This window comes from Pelodiscus sinensis, chromosome 1, assembly GCF_049634645.1.
Source record: "Pelodiscus sinensis isolate JC-2024 chromosome 1, ASM4963464v1, whole genome shotgun sequence".
NCBI classification, from domain to species: Eukaryota; Metazoa; Chordata; order Testudines; family Trionychidae; genus Pelodiscus; species Pelodiscus sinensis.
This window is the reverse complement of record NC_134711.1, coordinates 289,916,077-289,935,476: the sequence shown is the minus strand read 5'-3', so window position 1 is coordinate 289,935,476 and position 19,400 is coordinate 289,916,077. Positions and strand designations below refer to the sequence as shown.

The 19,400-nt window shown below is 44.6% G+C and overlaps 2 protein-coding genes and 1 long non-coding RNA gene across 3 annotated transcripts in view; 1 reads left to right on the top strand and 2 right to left on the bottom strand.

Moving 5' to 3' along the window:
* Window positions 1-470: 470 nt before the first annotated feature.
* Window positions 471-3,680, bottom strand: ARL11 (ARF like GTPase 11). Its single transcript, XM_006121357.4, has 2 exons — window positions 3,564-3,680; window positions 471-3,247 (listed from the first exon to the last, which is right to left on the bottom strand). Exon 2 carries the CDS (start codon window positions 3,228-3,230, stop codon window positions 2,658-2,660), a length of 573 nt encoding a protein of 190 aa, XP_006121419.1. The 5' UTR covers window positions 3,231-3,247; window positions 3,564-3,680; the 3' UTR covers window positions 471-2,657.
* A 5,679-nt stretch (window positions 3,681-9,359) lies between these two features.
* LOC112545514 (uncharacterized) lies at window positions 9,360-19,396 on the bottom strand. The gene is made up of 4 exons (XR_012900679.1): window positions 19,266-19,396; window positions 16,046-16,159; window positions 15,859-15,970; window positions 9,360-9,711 (listed from the first exon to the last, which is right to left on the bottom strand). It is a non-coding gene; the product is annotated as an uncharacterized LOC112545514 (long non-coding RNA).
* The window catches only part of RCBTB1 (RCC1 and BTB domain containing protein 1), a 42,726-nt gene continuing 42,584 nt past the window's right edge, over window positions 19,259-19,400 (top strand). The window contains exon 1 of the mRNA XM_075919069.1: window positions 19,259-19,279. The gene's annotated coding sequence lies outside the window, so the exon portion shown is untranslated. The remainder of the gene's footprint in view (window positions 19,280-19,400) is intronic.

The window sequence follows — 19,400 nt, the reverse complement described above, 5'->3', positions numbered from 1 at the left end:
GAAACCAATAAGTCATGAATTCAGAACGCACTGTATAACAAAGAAGGAGTAAAGGCTACACATCACAGAGTAACTTATTGTGTAAGTGGCAGTTGTGTGGTTGGCACTATAAAAGCTACAAAAGCCAGTCTCTTCCCCGAAGAGCTCACATTTGAAAAGCCAAGGCTTGTTTGTCTGCATTTGAGAACTTCCACTCCTTCCAGATCAGTGTTTTACTGCTATTAGGTCAGCTGCTGTGCTGGGCTCCTTAGAGGTGCAGTATCAGAGTGGGACAAGCTCAGCACCTTTGCACTCTCACAACAAGAAGCTGCTCCAAGGGTCAGAGTGGCCTTGTCGTAATTTAACCATCCCAGCCTGAGGCTTGTCTACATGGGAAAATAGCTTTATTCCTGCTGGTCATCTTGAGAGTCACTTCTGTTCCACAACAGAAAATCTACATGCACAGTTACTGGAATAGATGTAGTCCTATAATAATTTCACTGCTATACATCTGTCAGTCATTCATCATATGGATAAGGTCACAACAGCCTCCCGCTGTCTGGCTATGCATAGCAGTGTTGTATGATATAACACCCTTTCAACTACCCATCTCTTCAGCCATGCCCCCTACACGAGGGCTTGCAAGGCAGCCCTTGAAAGGACCGCCTGAGACCATTGGTATCAGTTCTTGCTCTAAAGGAATTCTATCCCAACAGACTTACAACTTTTGGAGCCCTGCCCATTCCCTTACCTGGTGTTAAGGGCTAGAGTGGGAAGTGAGAATCTGACCCAGCGCATTCAGATGGCTGGACATGGAGACTGTAAAAAGCCATGGAGGCAAGAGGCAGCTAAAAAAAATTCAGTTCATATCAGTGTTTTTTCTCAGTTTATTGGAATCTTGCATTTACAACCATTCAACCAACAATGGAAAAATCAACCCATTCACAGTAACTGCAGTTACAAACTGTTCTTAAGTCATGAGAGTATCCTCCAAATGATCATGTGCTAGTTTGTAACAAAGGTACAGCCTTGCCTAGAGCACAGACTCACAATGTATTTTAGTGCAATTCTAGTATATGGCTCTTTTACTGATAGCCACAATCATTTATGCCAAATCCACACTGGACCATTTATTTACTCTCTCAGCATAACACATACTATTCTGTATATAGCTTAGGGTGGCTGATAGGGTTTATTTTATGGCGGATTTCCCTTCCATCAGTGATCTTGTGGCTATGTCATATCACTGGGAGTCATGCAGCTTCAATTCTATTCTGACTTCATCACAGGCATCTTGTCACATTACTTAACCTTATTCCAGTTTCACCTTCTGTAAAATAAGGCCGATAACACTGCCTTATTTTCCAATAATGTTTTGAAGCTTAATTCATTAATGCATGTAAAATATTGTGAGATGGTCACAAGAAAAGTGCATGGTTCTTTTTATTTTTGTATCGTGTGTATTTTGTATCCTCTTTTGAAACTCACTGCCTTATATTCTCAGGTTGTTTTTTCCCCCTTTTTCTCTTAATAGCATCATAACCTAATGCAAACTAAATGTGGTATTGCTTTGGTTTAAATTTTTAAGTTTAGCAATAGGCTTCATAGGGCCACCCTTCAGAGTAAGAGTCAGTGGAATCAAATAGAAATTTCCATTGAAAATCAGGGGCCTGATCTTGAAATGTGCCCAGCACTACCTGACAGCTACCTCAATTCCCACTGAAAACAGCAGAGGTTAAAGTCCTCTAATCTAAACTATCACTCTGCCTGTGCAGGATACATTTTACAGTACATTTTTAGTGTTTACTTTTTAAAACACCCAAGATTCCAAACTCCTAAGATTCCTCTTGTCAGATTAGTCCACAAAATGCTTTTCCTACCATTTAAAACTTAGTTTTATTTTAACTTAACCCAAAGAAAAATGTTTACCACTTACCTTATTTTTATTGAAACAAGAATATATGTCTAAATACATTTGAAAATTATACAAAACAGGAGGCACACAAATCCACACAGATATTCTAAAAACATAACACAGAACCTAATCCTGAACACACTTCATGGGTTCAGGAAGATGCTCACAAAGGACACTGTAAAAACCAATTAGGTATAAATTCTTGTGGTTAATTTCTTTTGTTCAGACATTCTTTTTATATTCTGCTCTGTTTCAGATCAGCAAACATCTGTGCTAAGTTGTGAGGGAAGTGGAACTGAAGTCATTCAAATATATCCCCTCAGGAACTGTTACTCTGTACTGAGTACATCTGAGCATAGAGGAATAAAAATAAAGACTGACACCCAGCAATATCTTCTTCATCAGGTCAAAACCCACGCCCAAAACACATCGACATTTAACATGAACAAAATAAATTTAACCCGAGTAATTAATACCTGTGGTGTGAGCCAAATTTATTGGTGGAGCAGATTAGGAATAATTGGCAAAGCAAGATCAATAACAGCTTTGTAAAGGATTTTCCTGAGGTAATTTCATGGTGCAGTAGAACTATGGCATATTTTGGAGTATTGCACAGGTTATATGGAGTTCTTTTAACACACTGAGGAACAGAGGGGATAACAAACAGTGCTAAGGAATTACTAGTGGAAGAAGTTACCTAATTTTCTAAGTTTTTTCCTCAAGTTCTCCCCTCCAGTCAAGTCAGAGATTAAAGATGTCCTCATCACTGTAATGGCACACAGACACATTCACAGGAGTTCTTATCCTGGCTCTTAAGGAGTTCTGCCAGGGCCAGTAAGGCTTCCCTAATCCCTTTGCCATTGTGAGCACTGCACCCTCTCAACTCCCAACTTCTGTCACCGAACTGTTCCAGATTCAGCATCTTCTGCAGCTCTGAGAGTGAGAGGGACCCTGGCAGCTCCTGCTTGTTGGCCAGAACCAAGACTGGAACCCCAATCATGTTTATGTTGTTCAGAACTTTCTCCAATTCGGCCATTGCCTCTGGCAGCCGGGTTTTGTCGGCACTATCCAGCACAAAGATGAGAGCATCCGTGTCCTCGAGATAATCCTTCCAACTAGCACGCAGCTTATCTTGACCTCCTACATCCCAGAGACTCAAGGATAGATGACCAGGGGTTTCCAGGGATGCCACATTGAAGCCCACTGTCGGGGAAGTCTTCACAGGTTCATTGCTCTTCAATTTAGACAAGATGGTAGATTTACCAGAAAAATCCAATCCCATCATCACCACCCGGGCATCTCTTTTGTACCAAGCCTTGGAGCTCAAGGTCCCCATTGTGCTGCTGCTGAAATCTTGTTGAAAAAGTAAAAATTAAAAATTACTCCTTTTCAAAAAGAAACATTCTTACTTCATTTAATAATGGCACTGTCTAGTAGAAGGACTAAGGAGTGTGTGAGAGAGAACACTTTGGATTCATGTGTAATATTTGCTGCAGAAAGAAACAATCAGCTTCTATGCTTTACTTTGTAGCTAAAACAAGGTGACTGATATTATTTATGAGAGCAAATAAATGTAAAATAACAAATGGCTGCTGTGTTCCTGCTTTGCTGTCTCTAAATTCCATATTCATCTGAAAATCAAAACTGCAAAGGGTTGAGGGAAACAGACCTTTTAGAGAGAGATGAAGTCCCAGTGTAGTTTTCTCCTCATGTTACACAGAAATAAAACTGATGTTTTGTTCAGGAGCCTCTCCAGGGGAAATCCAGCCCCATCTGAGGAAATTGAACTGTTGCAAAGCAAGCATCACTTGTGATAAGTGCTGAATCAGAGACTGGTAAGTCATCACTTTCGAGAACAGCAAGAGAGACCATGAAAAGGCTTCTTAGCCACTCTTAGTTAAAGAAAAATAGTCTTTCCTAACAGTGGCTTTCCCCAGCTGCTGAGCAGACAACAGAAATGAAGATTTAATGAAATGTATGAATTATATTTTAAATTGCTCATTGAAATGCAGCCAGTAATAATCAAAAGATGAAAAGACTAAAGTGCTTTACAGTGAAGCTCAAATAAATGAAATATGGGTCAGTCTTCTATAGCAACAGCAAATACTTTTATCATCCTTCAACAAAAATAGTATTGTTTAGCTAGACAGCCACAACCTGAGAGTTGTACATACCAGTGAGGTGGTTGGATGAATAGGAGATTTTGTGCCACTTGAATATCTTGCTGTCACTCAGACAAGATCAGCTCTTTTCAGCCTAGCAGTTGTGCAGTGCGCCAGCAAAACAGATCCTTACCAAACTGTGGCAGGACTTGCACACTAGCAGTCTGGTCAGATACACACAGAGCAATGCAAGCCATGCAGGATGTAAATCTCTGGACCCAATGTCATGAGAGATTTGTGTTTCTAACCAATTTACCTAAATGTAGAGAAAGAGACCCGCAGGAATTTGATTGACAAACAGGGCTCTTCCACATTCCTGTGGAAGTTGCAAATATCATCTGATATTCTCCAACTAAAGGATGCACATTACAAGTCACAGTTTTTCTGAGCAGTCAGGCTGGATGATTTTCATTGTAGCCTGGAAGTGACTCCTTGATCAGCTGTGGAGGTCACGAGTGAACAATGATAGGCATGTGCCCCCACTGGGGCTGCACGTTTTGTCTTTGCAGCATGCTCAGCCTCTGGTGGTCTGATGATTAGGGCACTGATTCTCAAAGGTACTTAAGTCTTGCTTCACTCAGGTAGTCACCCCTGAGCAGCTTACTGCCTAGTGGAGTCCTCAGCCTCAAGCAAGGTGCCCAGGCAACCCATACAATGCACGGGGAGAGTTAAGTGCCGAAGAAATGGATCCTCAGAAGCTGGCAAACTGGGGAGCTGCCTAAGCTAACCAGGTCTGAAATGGAGAGAAGAGTGGCTTAGGCACCTATGTAACTGATTTGGCATGTCTGGCTGATGAACCTCCTTCTGCTCAGGATCCTCATCCATGAGCCCATTTCTAGAATGAAGCATGGTGAGTCACTCAGGTAACCCTGTCCTAGGTGCCAGAACAGTCTTTGTCTCGCTCACATGCAATATCTCTCTCACACTTGCCCAATGTTTTTGTGTGGTCACTACTGTCTTTTGTGTGCTGTCTTTTGTGCTGTGCCTCACCTAACTGTGGCCTGCATCCAGCCCTCCTGCCGCTAATGTTACCCCGGGGGAATTTTCTGTCACTGCGCATGTGCAGAATTAATGGACCCTGCAGACCCTTTTTCTCTGCAGAAAAAACATTGGAGAGGCATTGCTATTGCACTGTTCACCCACTAGGGGATGCGGTATGGCTCCAGAACAGAGGGTGGTCGCCTCAGCATAGCAACCAGCAGGGAGGAAGAAAGGCTGCGTTCCTTACAGCGCCTTGTCTGTGGGGTCAGGCGAAGAGGCACAGGATATGGGGGGGGAGACAACTTGCGGTGGCATATGGCTGCTGGGGGGGATCACATACACTGGGATTCAAAAGGGCTAGTAGGGAGACAGACTAGGGTGGGGAGCTGAAGGAGTATTGGGGGTTGAGGGAGACTGGGGAGCTGAGGGGCAGAGCCATAGTGATAGCAGCTGAATGGAGGGTCAGGGACAGATGGGGGAAGAGTGGTATGGGGTGTCTGAGTGGGGATGCAGGGACACATGAAGATGGGGAGGGATGCCTGGCGGTAGAGGGAGGAGAGTGCAGGGGCCCATGGGGAGGAAGGGTGACTGAGTGGGGGTGCAGGATATCACGGAGGAGTGGAGAGTCTCTGGTTCCTGCACCCCCATTCGCAGCCAGTTGTGACTCAGTCATCGAGTAGAACAGAAGGTTTATTCGCTCACAGGGATACAGCCAGGGGCGGCCTGTCCATATAGGCGAACTAGGCGGTCACCTAGGGCGCCAAGTTAAATGGGGCGCCATGGGGTGCCAAATGGTGGCACAATATCTTTGAGGGGTTTGGGAGGGGGCGCCGATTGCATGGTTCACCTAGGGCGCCAGTTGCTGGCAGCTAGTCTAGGGCCGCTCCTGGACAGCGTAGCACAGACTTGTTGACACAGGAACCAGGAAGAGCCAGTAAAATCCATCCTGGGGAGAGAGGGGCCCAGAGCTTGGGCCTCCTCCCTGCATCCTAAGAATTCACACACTCAGCAACTGGTTCTAGCCTGCAAGTAGCCCTGCCTCTTCCTTTGTCCCCTTCCTGGATAAAAAGGTGTCACCTGATGTCACACGGTTGCTCCCCCATCTAGGCTCAGATTACAGGAGAGACTGAACTATTAGGCTATGTCTACACTGGCGCGATCTTGCACCAGAGCTATGCAAATAAGGCTAAGCGTGGAATATCGCCGAGCCTCATTTGCATATCTAATGAGCCGCCATTTTTGCGGAAGAGGCTCTTGCGCAAGAAGGAGCTGTCTACACTGTCCCTTCTTGCGCAAGAAAAACCCTATTACGCAATGCAGTTATGCCTGAAAATAATCAGCATAACAGCATTGCGCAAGAGGGTTTTTCTTGCGCAAAAAGGGGCAGTGTAGACAGCTCCTTCTAGTGCAAGACCCTCTTCCGCAAAAATGGCAGCTCATTAGATATACAAATGAGGCTCGGCAATATTCCACGTTTAGCCTCATTTGCATAACGCTGGCGCAAGATCGTGCCAGTGTAGACATAGCCTTATTGTGTATGTGCTGAGCTGGGCAGCCTCCCCCTCAGTGACAGTTATACCCAAAACTCTCATCTAGGGAAACTGAGGCACACACAGAGACTATGTCTAAGTAGACTAAGTTTTTCTGTTAAAAGCATTTGCGGAAAAGAGCATCTAGATTGGCACGGACGCTTTTCCACAAAAGCACTTTTTGTGGAAAAGCGTCCGTGCCAATCTAGACTTCGTCACACCGGGATTCATAGGGATGGGGCAGATTTGACTGACTTGAATGGGAGAGGCCAGGGGTCAGCCAGGGTCTGCATGGTGGAGGTTCCCAACTCCCAAGCAATCTGTTCTTCCCCAAAACCCCTATTTCATGTTTTCACACCCAATAGCCCTCTATGTTCACTTGCAGGCTCCTTCCCAACACTTGCTTCCCTCTCCCTCAGCTCTTCCATTGCACCTGACTTTCCCGAGCCTTTGCACTGCTTCTGAGGGGTGCAAGAAATGCCTTTCTGTTTTGTAGTTTACTCAGTGTTCTGTATTGATATGCCTAGTAAGGAATCTATTTATCTTAAACATTCCCTGGATCTTTTTTGTTCTCTGCATTGTTACAGACATATTGCTGACAGGTATTTTGAAATAAATTACCAAAATAATTGAAACTGGTGTAATTATGGTGTATTATTTTGACAAAATATGCAGAATTTTAAAATATTGCATATGAAATTTTTAATGTTTTGGCACAAATTCCCTCAGGAGTGTTACGTACACCCAGAACACATCTGCTGGGTTGGGTACCACTGGTGAGATTGACATTTCCTTGCTTGGTGGGAGAATCCTACATATGAGAGACCTCTGGGACTTCAGCTTGTGTGAGGGCTCAAGCTACTCATTAACTGTGGGGTGGCATCAGGGCTCAGGTGGCTTTGAAATGCTGAGTGGCAGAAACCGAGGCACTTTAGGGACTTTAGCACCTCTGGGATTAGCCAGCAGTCGAGTGACAGGTTTGAAAATGTGAGTGGCACCTCAGCCGGCAGATAGGCCCAGAGCATAACAGGCATCTAAGAGGCTAGGAATTAAATCTAGATGTGCTGGGCTGCAGAGGACTATAAAACCAATCAATAAATATTTTTTTAAATGTTAATGGATTTGGGATCCAGTTCTTAGTACTTAACATGCTCTTATTGTCGTGGGTAGCCGGTATGCTAGGCAGAGGAAGGCATTGCCTTCCCAAATTGACAGCCTGGTCCTTGTGGAGTGTTGCTGCCCCAGAGCATCCGCCCTCCCTCTGCTCTGGGGGTGGGGAGGCTCAGCCCATGTGCTGCCACCCTCCCCATGTTCCGGGACTGGGGAGGTTCAGGCTACGTGCCACCCACCCTCCCTGTGCTCCAGGGCCGGGGAGGCTTGGGCCATGTACCTTCCTCCCTCCCCATGATGGAGAGTATGTGGCCTAGGCAGAAAGGGCGGGCTGGGGGGCGAGGCTGAGGCAGCGGCATGTGCTGTCAATGGAATGTTCAGAGCCGTACGCCCAGACCATTCATAGCCACTTTGTGTACGGGCCCCAGTGCCTGGAGAGAAAGGCGCGTGTGTGGCTCCGGTGAGACCCACAGCATTACCCTTCACTCTGATTTATGTCCCTGGCTCTGCGGGCGGGAAAGGGCATTGGATTAGAGCCAGGGGGCTGAGGTTGCCTGGCTCTGAGGGAGGGGTGGGGCACTGGGTTAGAGCAGGGAGGCTGGGGGTGCCTGGTTCTGGGGGATGGGAGGGGCACTGGGTTAGAGCAGGGAGGCTGGGGGGTACCTGGCTCTAGAAGAGGGAAAGGGCATTGGGCTGGAGCAGGGTGGCTGGGGTGCCTGGCTCTGGAGGACAGGTAGGTGAATTGGGTTAGAGCAGGGAACTGGGTGTTAAAACTTCTGACTCCTTTCCTTTCCTGTATGTGGGCAGTGGGTCTGTTCATTAGATTTGGGGGTTCCAGTCTCTGCTTTGTGAGGACTGTTGGAGCTGGTGGTTGGTAGGGCGGGCAGGGGAAAGGAAGGATTCTGGGAAACAGGATTCCTGGGTTCCTTTTCTAGCCATGCCACTTCTCCCCTCGGTGTCTTTAACTTAGAACATAAGAACGGCCGTACTGGGTTAGACCAAAGGTCCATTTAGCCCAGTATCCTGTCTGCTGACAGTGGCCAGCACCAGGTGCCACTTCACATTGATTGTACTTATATTTCAGTAAATATCGTATTGGCAATTTTTGTTTGATTTGTTAAAATTGTGAAGCCAAAACAAAAAAGCAATCAATATAATGGTCTTCTGTTGATATGCATTTTAGTAGTTAAATTCCTGGATTGTCATTGCTTATTAAAAGTGCTGTCATATGGGTGGAAATTGGGTAAATATTGCATTTTATTAGTATCAGCAGAACTGACTTAAATGGGGCCTGCATGTTGTGTAGTCTAGCCTTAATCTTTGTATTCACGCCCGTCAGTGCAAAATAAGCTATTTGCATATATTTATGCATGTATATGCAACCACACTTACGCTGCAGCCCTCGGCATGTGCTGTGAATATCATTGTGGCTCCCCGGGGCTTTCAAAGTTGAGTTGCTCTGGTCTAGATCATCCGAAAGGTGCCCATCCACCCTGCTCTTAAATATCTCCAGGGATGCAGATTCCACAACCTCCCTAGACAATTAATTCCAGTGTTTAACCACCCTGACAATTAGGAATTTTTTCCTAATGTCCAACCTAAACCTAAATCAGAAATGTGTGTGCTACAGGAATGCATATTGTCTGAAATATGGAGAGAAATAAATCCAGAATAGCCAATGTAACGGGATATGGATGTAGGGGAGACACTATGCAAAATAATTTTGTATCAGAATTCTGCTCATGATATGACTTCTCTCCCAGCAGTAAATGCAGAGCACAGGATTTAACAGAACAGCAATGGGCTTTAGTCACAAAGTTCACATCTAGATCCAATCATCCCCTAATTCCAGGGAGTGGAGACATGGATCAAGTGTTGCCTCTTGTAGAGCCAGCTATCAGTTGTGCAAGTTTTGAACTGGATCCAGACTTCCTAAGGTCTGGAGATGTTAGTATCTTGGGGCAGAATCTGGCCTGAGAGAAGCTTTCCACGCTGAACACAGACAATTCTGTTGAATATCATCTCCTCCGGAAGCCTGTTGAACAAGAGGAAAAATGAATATAAAGTAAGTGGGTAGAGGGCTTGGCTATAAATTGCTTGTCACAATAATCTCAAGTGTCATTTCAACTGGACTAAGCTATATTTTGGTCTCTAAGATTCAGTGAGTATTTCCACTTTTAGGCAGTTTCTGGAAGATAATGGGAAGAAAGTGACAAAACAAACGTAAGAGTTGCAGCTATCTGCCCTGTCTAATGATATGTCCTCCCTTCTACTCATGTGTACACAACTGTAGTATTTGCAGTATCTAGCAAATGTGGGAGTGTTCATGAAACCAATTTCTACATTTGCATGTGCTGCTATTCATGCTGCAAGTAGGTGCACTTTCATCCAGTCGTAGCACAGAAACAATACAAGGATGTGTCTTGTCAATCACCCCCATATAATTAACACAACTCAGATATTAAAGGTATCATATTGAATAATCATAGCAAATTGTTCATAATAAAGCCATCAACTAGAACACTCCACTCTCTAGAAACCTCACTGAATAAAGTTGAGTAAATATCCCTTTGCAGGCAGGTACTTTGTAAGAACACTGGATAATTAAGGCAATGCTGAAGCTCACCTTTCTGCTGCACCTTCTTAGCTCTTTGTCCCTGGGCTATTGTTTGTTCTCCCCTTTCACCTCACAGCAACCACCTGTACACAAACCTGCCCTTTCCGGGCTATTCCCCCTCCTTCTCTTTTTTCAAATCCTTTTTAAGGATCTGGGGGCGTGGAAAGTGGGTCTGCAGGGCTCCAGGGATATGTCTAAACTACACCCCTCTGTCGGCAAAGGGATGTAAAATTAGACACATTGAAAGTGCAAATGAAGCCGCGATTTAAATATCCCATGCTTCATTTGCATAATGGTAGCCACCACTTTTTTTCTAAACGGGGCTTTTCAAACAAAATGGCAGTTTAGACAGGGCATTTTTGACATAAATGCCCCATTTTGAAAGATTGTGTACTCCTCAAAAAATGTACAGGATTTTACATTTTGAAGCCCCGTTTCGAAAAAAAGCGGTGGCCATCATTATGCAAATGAAACGCAGGATATTTAAATTCCCGTTTCATTTGCACTTTCAATGTGTCTAATTTACATCCCTCTGCCAACAGAGGGGTGTAGTTTAGACACAAACAGGTGACTAACGCTTCCATGCCATCATATGGCAGCCATAGCAGAGCCATAATTCATGCCCTATCAACATGGGAGCTAAGCACCACACAAAATGCCACACAGAGGAGACCCCATCACCATCACCCTCCATGACCACGGTGTTACCAGCAAAGGTGCACTAGTAAACTAAATTTAGTGTGGGGCCAAACAGATGGAAAATGCCTTTGTCCCAGAAGGTGGTCCGACCTGGAAATCACCAGCAGATTTCTCCAGGCCGAAATAAACACAGACACGAATGCCAAATTTAAAAGGTTTATTGAATACAACAGGTAACAACACAAAGAATAACCCCAGAATACAACACTGCATAAACCAATCCCTTACCCCAGAAGTAATAGAAGATAGCACAGTATAACAAGAAAAGCACTAAAAGGATGCTAATGAGACACTTAGGAATTGCAAATGCCGCGGGGGATTTAAATATCCTGGCTCGGGGTTTTGCCGGAGAAAAGCACCAGTCTAGACGGGATCTTGCGGAAAATAAGTCCTTTTCCGGAAGATCCCTTATTCCTACTTTCAATAAGCGGCAGCCATGTTCATGCAAATGCCGCGGGGGATATTTAAATCCCCCGCGGCATTTGCAATTCCAAAGTGTCTCATTAGCATCCCTTTTATGGAAAAGGGTGCCAATGTAGACACAGCCAGTCTGTTCTAGGGGTAGATGACAACCGAGGCTCAGGCTCGCTAGCATAGGCAGCCTCAGGGAAGGAACACCGAGGAGTCCAATTGATGATTTGTTGCTGGTATGATGTTACACAAGCACTCGATGGTAAACAGTTCTCAGCTCCAAAATAGGGCCTTCGCCACAATGGTTGGAGTGGAACTGGGTGATAGGCAGCTGCTCTCGGTCCGGAGCTATAGGTAGCTATAACCCACAACGCGCTGGGCAATTGCCACACTAGTGAGCTAATGCACCCTATAGGTAGCGGTGGAATGGAATCTGGTCTGGTCTGGTCTGTTGGAAGCAGGTCCCAGCCTATGCCACAGCTCTTCTTCAACAGGAGCAGGAACCAGGAACAGGAGGAGAGCGAGAGCGAGAGCGGAGCAGCAGGGTGGAACAGCAGAGAGCCCGATCCCTTCAGGGGAGGAGCTTATAAAGATCCCAAGGCGGGAAAACAGCAGGAGCATCTCTAGTGCACAAGGTGTAGTGTTGGGTGCAGATTAGCGTTCCTGGTGCAGACTTTAGTGCCGTGTGCAGAGCAACAGTGCTGTGTGCACAGCCATGTGCTGTGTGCAGATGATGGCTTTCGGCGCCAAAAAGTCTTTGAATCCTTTGGGTTCCATTTTGATTTCTGTGTAACATTCAGGACTCCATTTTGATTTTAGTGTCCTTTTGGTTGTAATGTCCTTGAGCTTAATAGTCTAACTTACTGTCAACAACGGATTGGGTCCAGACATGCTATTTAAGCATGAAAGGCATTCCAAGAAGATGCTTGTGTAATCCCTGGCCGGTTGCTGCAATAGTTCTTGCTTTCATTCCCTGCTTTGGACTCCAGATCTGTTCTTTGGCTTTGATTTCTGGCTTGCCCCCTGACTTGGCCTTTGGCCTGATTTCTGATCCTCAACCAGACTCCTGTTGTCCGATCCCTCTCTGTGACCCCTGGTCCTACCCAGGGAGCACCCATATCCCAGTCATGACACCTTTCTCCCAGGGAATGCCACACATAATCTGTTGGGTGATCCCTGCCCTACCAGTGCTCAGAGTGAATGAACTATTCTTACGAGTCACTTTGCAGGAAGAGCAATGCACTTTGGAGCAGAGCACACTTTGATGTATAATGTAAAAAAGTAGTAGAGGAAGGGGGATCTGCAATGCTTAATTTGTGCCAGGGCTAAATCTCAGCACCTCCAGGTGTGTCAGTTCATAGCAGTGACACCTGTGGGTTTGCTGCATCAGTTATGAATATAAGAAACCTGCTTTAGCCCCAGCACCTCTTTCTTTACAAACTAAGCACTGGCGAGTTGGCATGTTGGAATAAAAAAGTTAAAACATACAAGGGAATGGACAAAAAGTCCCTAATAGAGATATACCAGCTCCAAGTGGATGCAATCAGAAGCAAAAACTTCCTATAAATAATACATAGTTACATGTCTGTTAAAAAGTAAATAATAAGCAGATGAGATCATCTCTTTGTGAGGCTAGACTCCAGTCAAAACAGACATCTATTTCTAGAAAAGAAAAGCTATACTATAATTAATTCAGAAATCCCATCATTGCAACATTCAACTTCTCCTATGAGGCAAAAAGCAATATTATTTTCTTGTTGAGCAGCCCAAGGTATATAAGAACAGAAATTGTGGTAGCTAATTTTGATTAAAAACCAAAGGGGAAAACCCCAAATATTTACATTTGATTTTAATATTATTTTAGTTTATAAAAGTGTGCTTATCCAGTGCTTAGGCTCACTGACATTCATTATAAAGAACAATAATTAAGCCCAATGTCTACAAACAGAACCCTGCCCACCTCCTCCAGATCTCATTGGGACCCTACCAAAAAACCTTGAGGAGACAAGTGGGGTTTGCAGTATGAAGTATGAGTCAACAGGTTTGTGCTTTGGAAAGCTGACAAGGGAAAACAAATGGCATACTTGAGGATTCCTCACTGAAAACATCTTGTTTCCTCTTCCCTCGGGATAAAACCATGAGCCCGCTAGCATGACTGCCTCAGTTGATCTCTGTTACAGTGCTGTCACACCAGGAGAGAGACCATCTGAGCTAGCCAAGACTGCGCCAAGAACTTCACTGGATGCCAGTGCTGACTGTGTTCCTGTCAAAAGCTTCCCAAAAAAATCAAGGCAGAAGCTTCCAAGTTGGTAATGTGTGACCCTTCCAGTTAGTGAGCTAATTTGCTAGAGATAAACAGTCCCTACAGCTCTCTTTCTCTTAATTCAAACATGCAGTGACATTTGCATCAAAGAAGAACATTAATGACACATGAAAGCTTAGTTTTACCGAGGCTGAAGCCAGCTGATAAATTTTAACATAAAGTGTGAGCAGACTTTCCTCCAACAACTCAGAATTTCTTCACAGATGATGGTATTTTGCCTTACATCAAAAAAGCTCTAATAATCAGACGGATGTGTTTCCCATAATATGATAAAACTGGAAAGCAACAAGATTTAAAATAAATAAAATTGATTTTTTTTAAAACTGTGGCATAGATGCAAAATATGAGATGTTACTGAGGGAGCAGTGGGGTAGATTGAAAGCACATTTGATATTTATGCTAAGAAGGATGACACCAATGTGCTATCTAGGCAAGACATTTACAAAGGATTCAGGCTGTATTATGTTGGTCTGTGGGCCTGGAAAAGAACCCCTGAATAAGGCACAACTGGTTGATACATAGCTGGAGTCTGTTTTTTCTCTGAGGGTACGTCTACACTTACACTCTAGTTCGAACTAGGGATGCAAATGTAGGTGACCCGAAATTGCTAATGAAGCAGGGATTTAAATATCCCGCGCTTCATTAGCATGATCTCACGGGCGTGTTACTCCACTGAAAAGCTGTTTTGAAAGTGTAACTGCATGCCAGGACGCGTTAGTTCGAACCAAACCCCTTGGTTCGAACTAACGTAACTCCTCAAAAAATGAGGAGTAACATTAGTTTGAACCAAGGGGTTTGGTTTGAACTAACGCGTCCCAGTACGCAGTTACACTTTCAAAACAGCTGTTCAGTGGAGTAATGCGCCGACAAGATCATGCTAATGAAATCCCTGCTTCATTAGCAATTTCGGTTGCCTGCATTTGCATCCCTAGTTCGAACTAGGGTGCAAGTGTAGATGTACCCTGAAGAAACAAGTCTAGGCCAAGCCACTATTATTGAATGCAGGATTCTTAACTCTTGTTTTAAATTAGATTTTGAGTTCCATAAGCCAAAATCCATCCTATTTTGCTTATGTACAGCACCAGGCAAAATTACTCAGACTAGGAACTACTTATGCACAGGCACACATCTGGATCAGTGTAATACTGATGGGTCAACACAGTAAACACTTCTGCAACTACTCAGGCTGTGGAAAGTTGACATTCAAAAGTTTGGGGGTAACTTTATTAACGTACTATGAATTGGATTTTACTTGCACATACAGGATAATCTGGAGAAAATGCTGTCTATGACCCAGTTCAAAGGACATGGGAAGAAACATTGATTACAAAGAGACAAATAGGTCAGCACATTGGAATCAGAAAACTTGAGTCATACAAACAACCAAGGTTCTGATAAATAATAGTCACAACATTTGGATCCTAAACCGAATGTTCCCAATATTTAGGGATTTTGAATCTGGGTTTTGGTTTAGGTCCTGTCCATCCCTTCAGATTCTGTAATAATGTTTTAGTTTCTTTTTTACTATTTTAGTCTATCTGATCAGAGTGCTGTACAACAATAAAAAGGGCCTATGTAGAAAATTATCCATAGATAATGGAAATAGCCAATAAAATGAGACTGCCAACCCAATCTTTAATTCCTTCTTGTTCAATAAGATAGACGGAAGCAAACCAAACATGAGACTGGGTGTTAAGAAACTGCATTTCTTCTGTTTTACCACAGAGTGTCACCCTTATTCCACATATTTTTAAACGAGACACAATCTCTAAGGGGTAGGAAAACTGTACTTTAAAAGGAACCAGTTTCAAAGTTCTGTGATACAGATCTTGTCTACACTACAGTTTACTCTGTATATCTTATGTCACTCAGGAGTGTGAATAAGCCACACCCCTAAGTGGCATAAGTTACACTGACCTAAGAGCCAGTGTAGTCAGCACTATGTCAACAGGAGAGCTTCTCCCTCTGACAGAGAGTTATTAAACATATGGGAGAGCTTTCTCTATCATCTAAGAGTCTTTCCACCATAAGCACTGCAGCAACACAGCTGTAAATATTGTAGTGAAGATATAGCTTCAGAAGAGTGTTTATTCTAGAGGTCAGTCTTGACCCAGGTTATCCTTCCTCCTCACCTGAGAGGTATTAATCCACACTTCTGATGTGCACTGGCTCCTCCACGTCTAGTCCTTTTTTCTGTGGTTGTTTCACAGGGATACCTCCTCTCCCCAATCCTGTTCAATATCTCTAAAAAGCAGCAAGTGAACAATGTGAAGCAGCATGAATTAAAATGTCAGCAAGTTTACTCTCACTTCTACATACTTTTCATATCAGACTCAGATAACACTGTCTTCCACTTCTCCAAGGGCTTGGTTGTGACTGGCAACTGGATGAAGATTAGCCTGTTGAATCCTGGAAAAGCTCAAGTGAGACTGTCTGGGGAATAGAGAAGCACTTTAAAGAATTTGCTTTTATTACATTATCCTCTTAGAGCAGGGCGACTCAACTTTGGAAGCCCCAGGGGCCACAATGATACTCTCAGCACATGCCAAGGACTGGAATTTAAGTGTGGTTGCATCTACATTAAAATATATATACAATATATGTAATAGCTTATTTTACACTGACAGGCATGATTACAAAGCACTTCCCACAATGCCCTGGCACTCCTGGAACCTCCTCCCTGGGGCTAGAAATGCCAACATCCTGTACCTGTCTGTTCTAGCCAGCTCATCCGCTTGCGTCTTTCATTGTTCACCCTGAAAGATGCCTCACAATGTTCAAAGGATTCCACCCACAGGCCACATGTTGAGTAGCCCTGTCTTAGAGGGTGTCTGCCATTTCATAGCCTGGATGTTCACTAGGACTCCTCACTACTTCTGGATATCCAAATAGCCCTGAGCACAAAACACACCCTTTCCCATCTACAGCCTATAAAAGATTGTGGCTTCTCCTGTTGAATTTGGATCTAGTCATAGTGATGCTTGCATACACAGTCACAATCTCCAAGCTTTCTTATTGCAGCAGTATGTATGTAAGTGTGAAACCGCTGATTCAAATTGCCTTTGGGCTTCTGGGTGGAATTCACTATGTTAACCTTTAAAGTCACAAGTGGTTTGAATCTGGGTACCTGGGAGAGCATCTTTCTTCTAGTACCATACTGCTCTAGCTGTTGTCAGCAGGGTAATAAGATAGAGCTCTCACAATACAGCACAAAGGGAGAAACCAGGATCTGAAATATTTGAGATGAACTTTAGTGGAGGTTCTGGCTGCATTTTTCCCCACACTTTCTTATTTATGCCCTTTCTATGTGTTCCCACAAAGCTGTAGAATCTCCTCGTAGTGCTGACCAAGAAGGCCATCTCTCAGTCCAGGCGGAGGAAGCTTAGCAGAGGGGTTCCCTACAATTGTAGGATCTCTAGGAGTATGTCTACATTTCATTCTACTTCCAAGAGAGGAATGCAAATGCAGACACCCGAAATTGCAAATGAAGTGTGAATTTGAATTTCCCATGCTTCATTTGCATAATCACAGACTGCTACTTTTCCGGAATAGCGCTATTTCAAGATAAAACCCTTCCTTCAAAATAATGCTTACTCCTCAAAAAATGAATAAGGGTTATTTCAAAGGAAGGGTTTTATCTTGAAATAACCCCTTTTTCCCCTTGAAATAGCACTATTCCGGAAAAGTGGCAGCCTGCGATTATGCAAATGAAGCATGGGAAATTCAAATCCATGCTTCATTTGCAATTTCAGGTGTCTGAATTTGCATTTCTCTCTCGGAAGAGGAATGAAATGTAGACATACCCTAGGATCCTACAAACTTCACAGCCATGAAAAATGTGCCACCAACCATAATTGTTGTCAGTGGTGGCAGATGACAGAACAGGGAGCAATGCAATGATCTCAAGTTGCAGTAGAGAGATCTAGATTGGATATTAGCATAACCCGCACACCTAGTGTGGTTCACTGTCCCATGGAGTGGCACTTAGACCACTTATAGTGAGAGTTAAGAACAAGGGAGCTCGGTCGAGCATCATCTGACTTTTAGATCAAATGGTAGAGGTTCCTAAAGTGAGCTCCCAGGTTCAAATCCACCTGGTGGCGGTTACATTAAGAAAAGCTAGTTCATTAGGAAGGTGGTGAAACACTGGAATGAGTTGCTAGGAAGGTGGTGGAATCTCCATCCTTAGAGATTTTTAAGGCCAAGCTTAACAAAGCCTTGGCTGGGATGATTTAGTTGTGGTTGATCCTGTGGGGAGCAAAGGGGTTGAACTTAATGACCTCCTAAGATTTTTTCCAACTCTAAAACCCTAAACTCCTATATTTTTTAATAAGACTATGCAAGTAATCAAAATGGACTGTGAATTTGGTAGGGATCTACACCCATCTCACATACCTGGGGATATTTTCCCTGGGTGGCATCCAGTCACTCAAACTCTTCGAAGCTGTGGGCATTATTGGAGGTTCTTTGCTTTGTGTCCTCACCTGATTACCTCATTTTATACCTATAGCCTCACTCCTGTGTGTTTTCCCATTTTTTGCCCCCTACAGTCAGTTGTCTCCTAATTCCTGTGGCCCCTTGCTTATCTGAGGAGGGCAGACCCTCAGTATTCATGTAAGTACCACCAGGTGGATTTGAACCTGGGCCTTCTGGAGCTGAGTATAGGAGTCTCTAACCTCTGAACTAAAAGCCCATTGTGTCTCAGCCCATGCTGCAGAGGTCTCTTGATCTTAACTGTTGCTGTGGTCTAGGTACCACTTGCACTGCTCAGTAACCACACTATGGCTATGTCTACACTGGCGGGTTGTTGTGCCAGAAGTATGCAAATGAGGCTAAGCGTGGAATATCGCCCAGCCTCATTTGAATACCTAATGAGCTGCCATTTTTGCAGAAGAGGCTCTTGCGCCAGAAGGAGCTGTCTACACTGCCCCTTCTTGCGCAGGAAAAACCCTCTTGCGCAATGCTGTTATTCCTAAAAATAATCACCATAGCAGCATTGCGTAAGAGGGTTTTTCGTGCGCAAGAAGGGGCCGTGTAGACAGCTCCTTCTGGCGCAAGAGCCTCTTCTGCAAAAATGGCAGCTCATTAGGTATTCAAATGAGGCTGGGCGATATTCTACGCTTAGCCTCATTTGCATACTGCTGATGCAACAAGTGTAGACATATTGTAGGTGTGTGGGTTACACTGGCAGGCGCCATCCACTGCTTGAGGATTCAAACATTCCTTGGAAATAGCTCTCCCCCGCCCCCTCTCACCCATCTGCCTGCCCCGGATTAATCCCCCCCCCCCCCCTCCAATCCTCGCACTGTCGCGTCCCGAGGCCGCCCTGGCCATGAAAGCTCCCCTGGGAGCGCCCCTCCCCCGCCAGAGTGAGCGTGAGGCTGACGAGGGGGGAGGGGCAAGGGTTGGGGGCGGAGCTATCGCTTCCGAGACTCCAAGCGATATAACAGCGGCACCAGGGAAGAGCGGGTCTGTTAGTCACTTGCTTTAGGCTTGTCTGAGCCTGATACCATCGGCCAATCAGAGCGCAGCGCCTCACCCTCAGCTACCGAGGCAAGCGCCCAATGGGCGGGACCTGTCCCTGCGCGCGTGAGGCCTGGGAGGAGGAACAGTGAAGTCCGTTGCGCTCGAGCCGGGAGAAGAGAGGGCGGGGTTCTTTTATCACGTGACGAAG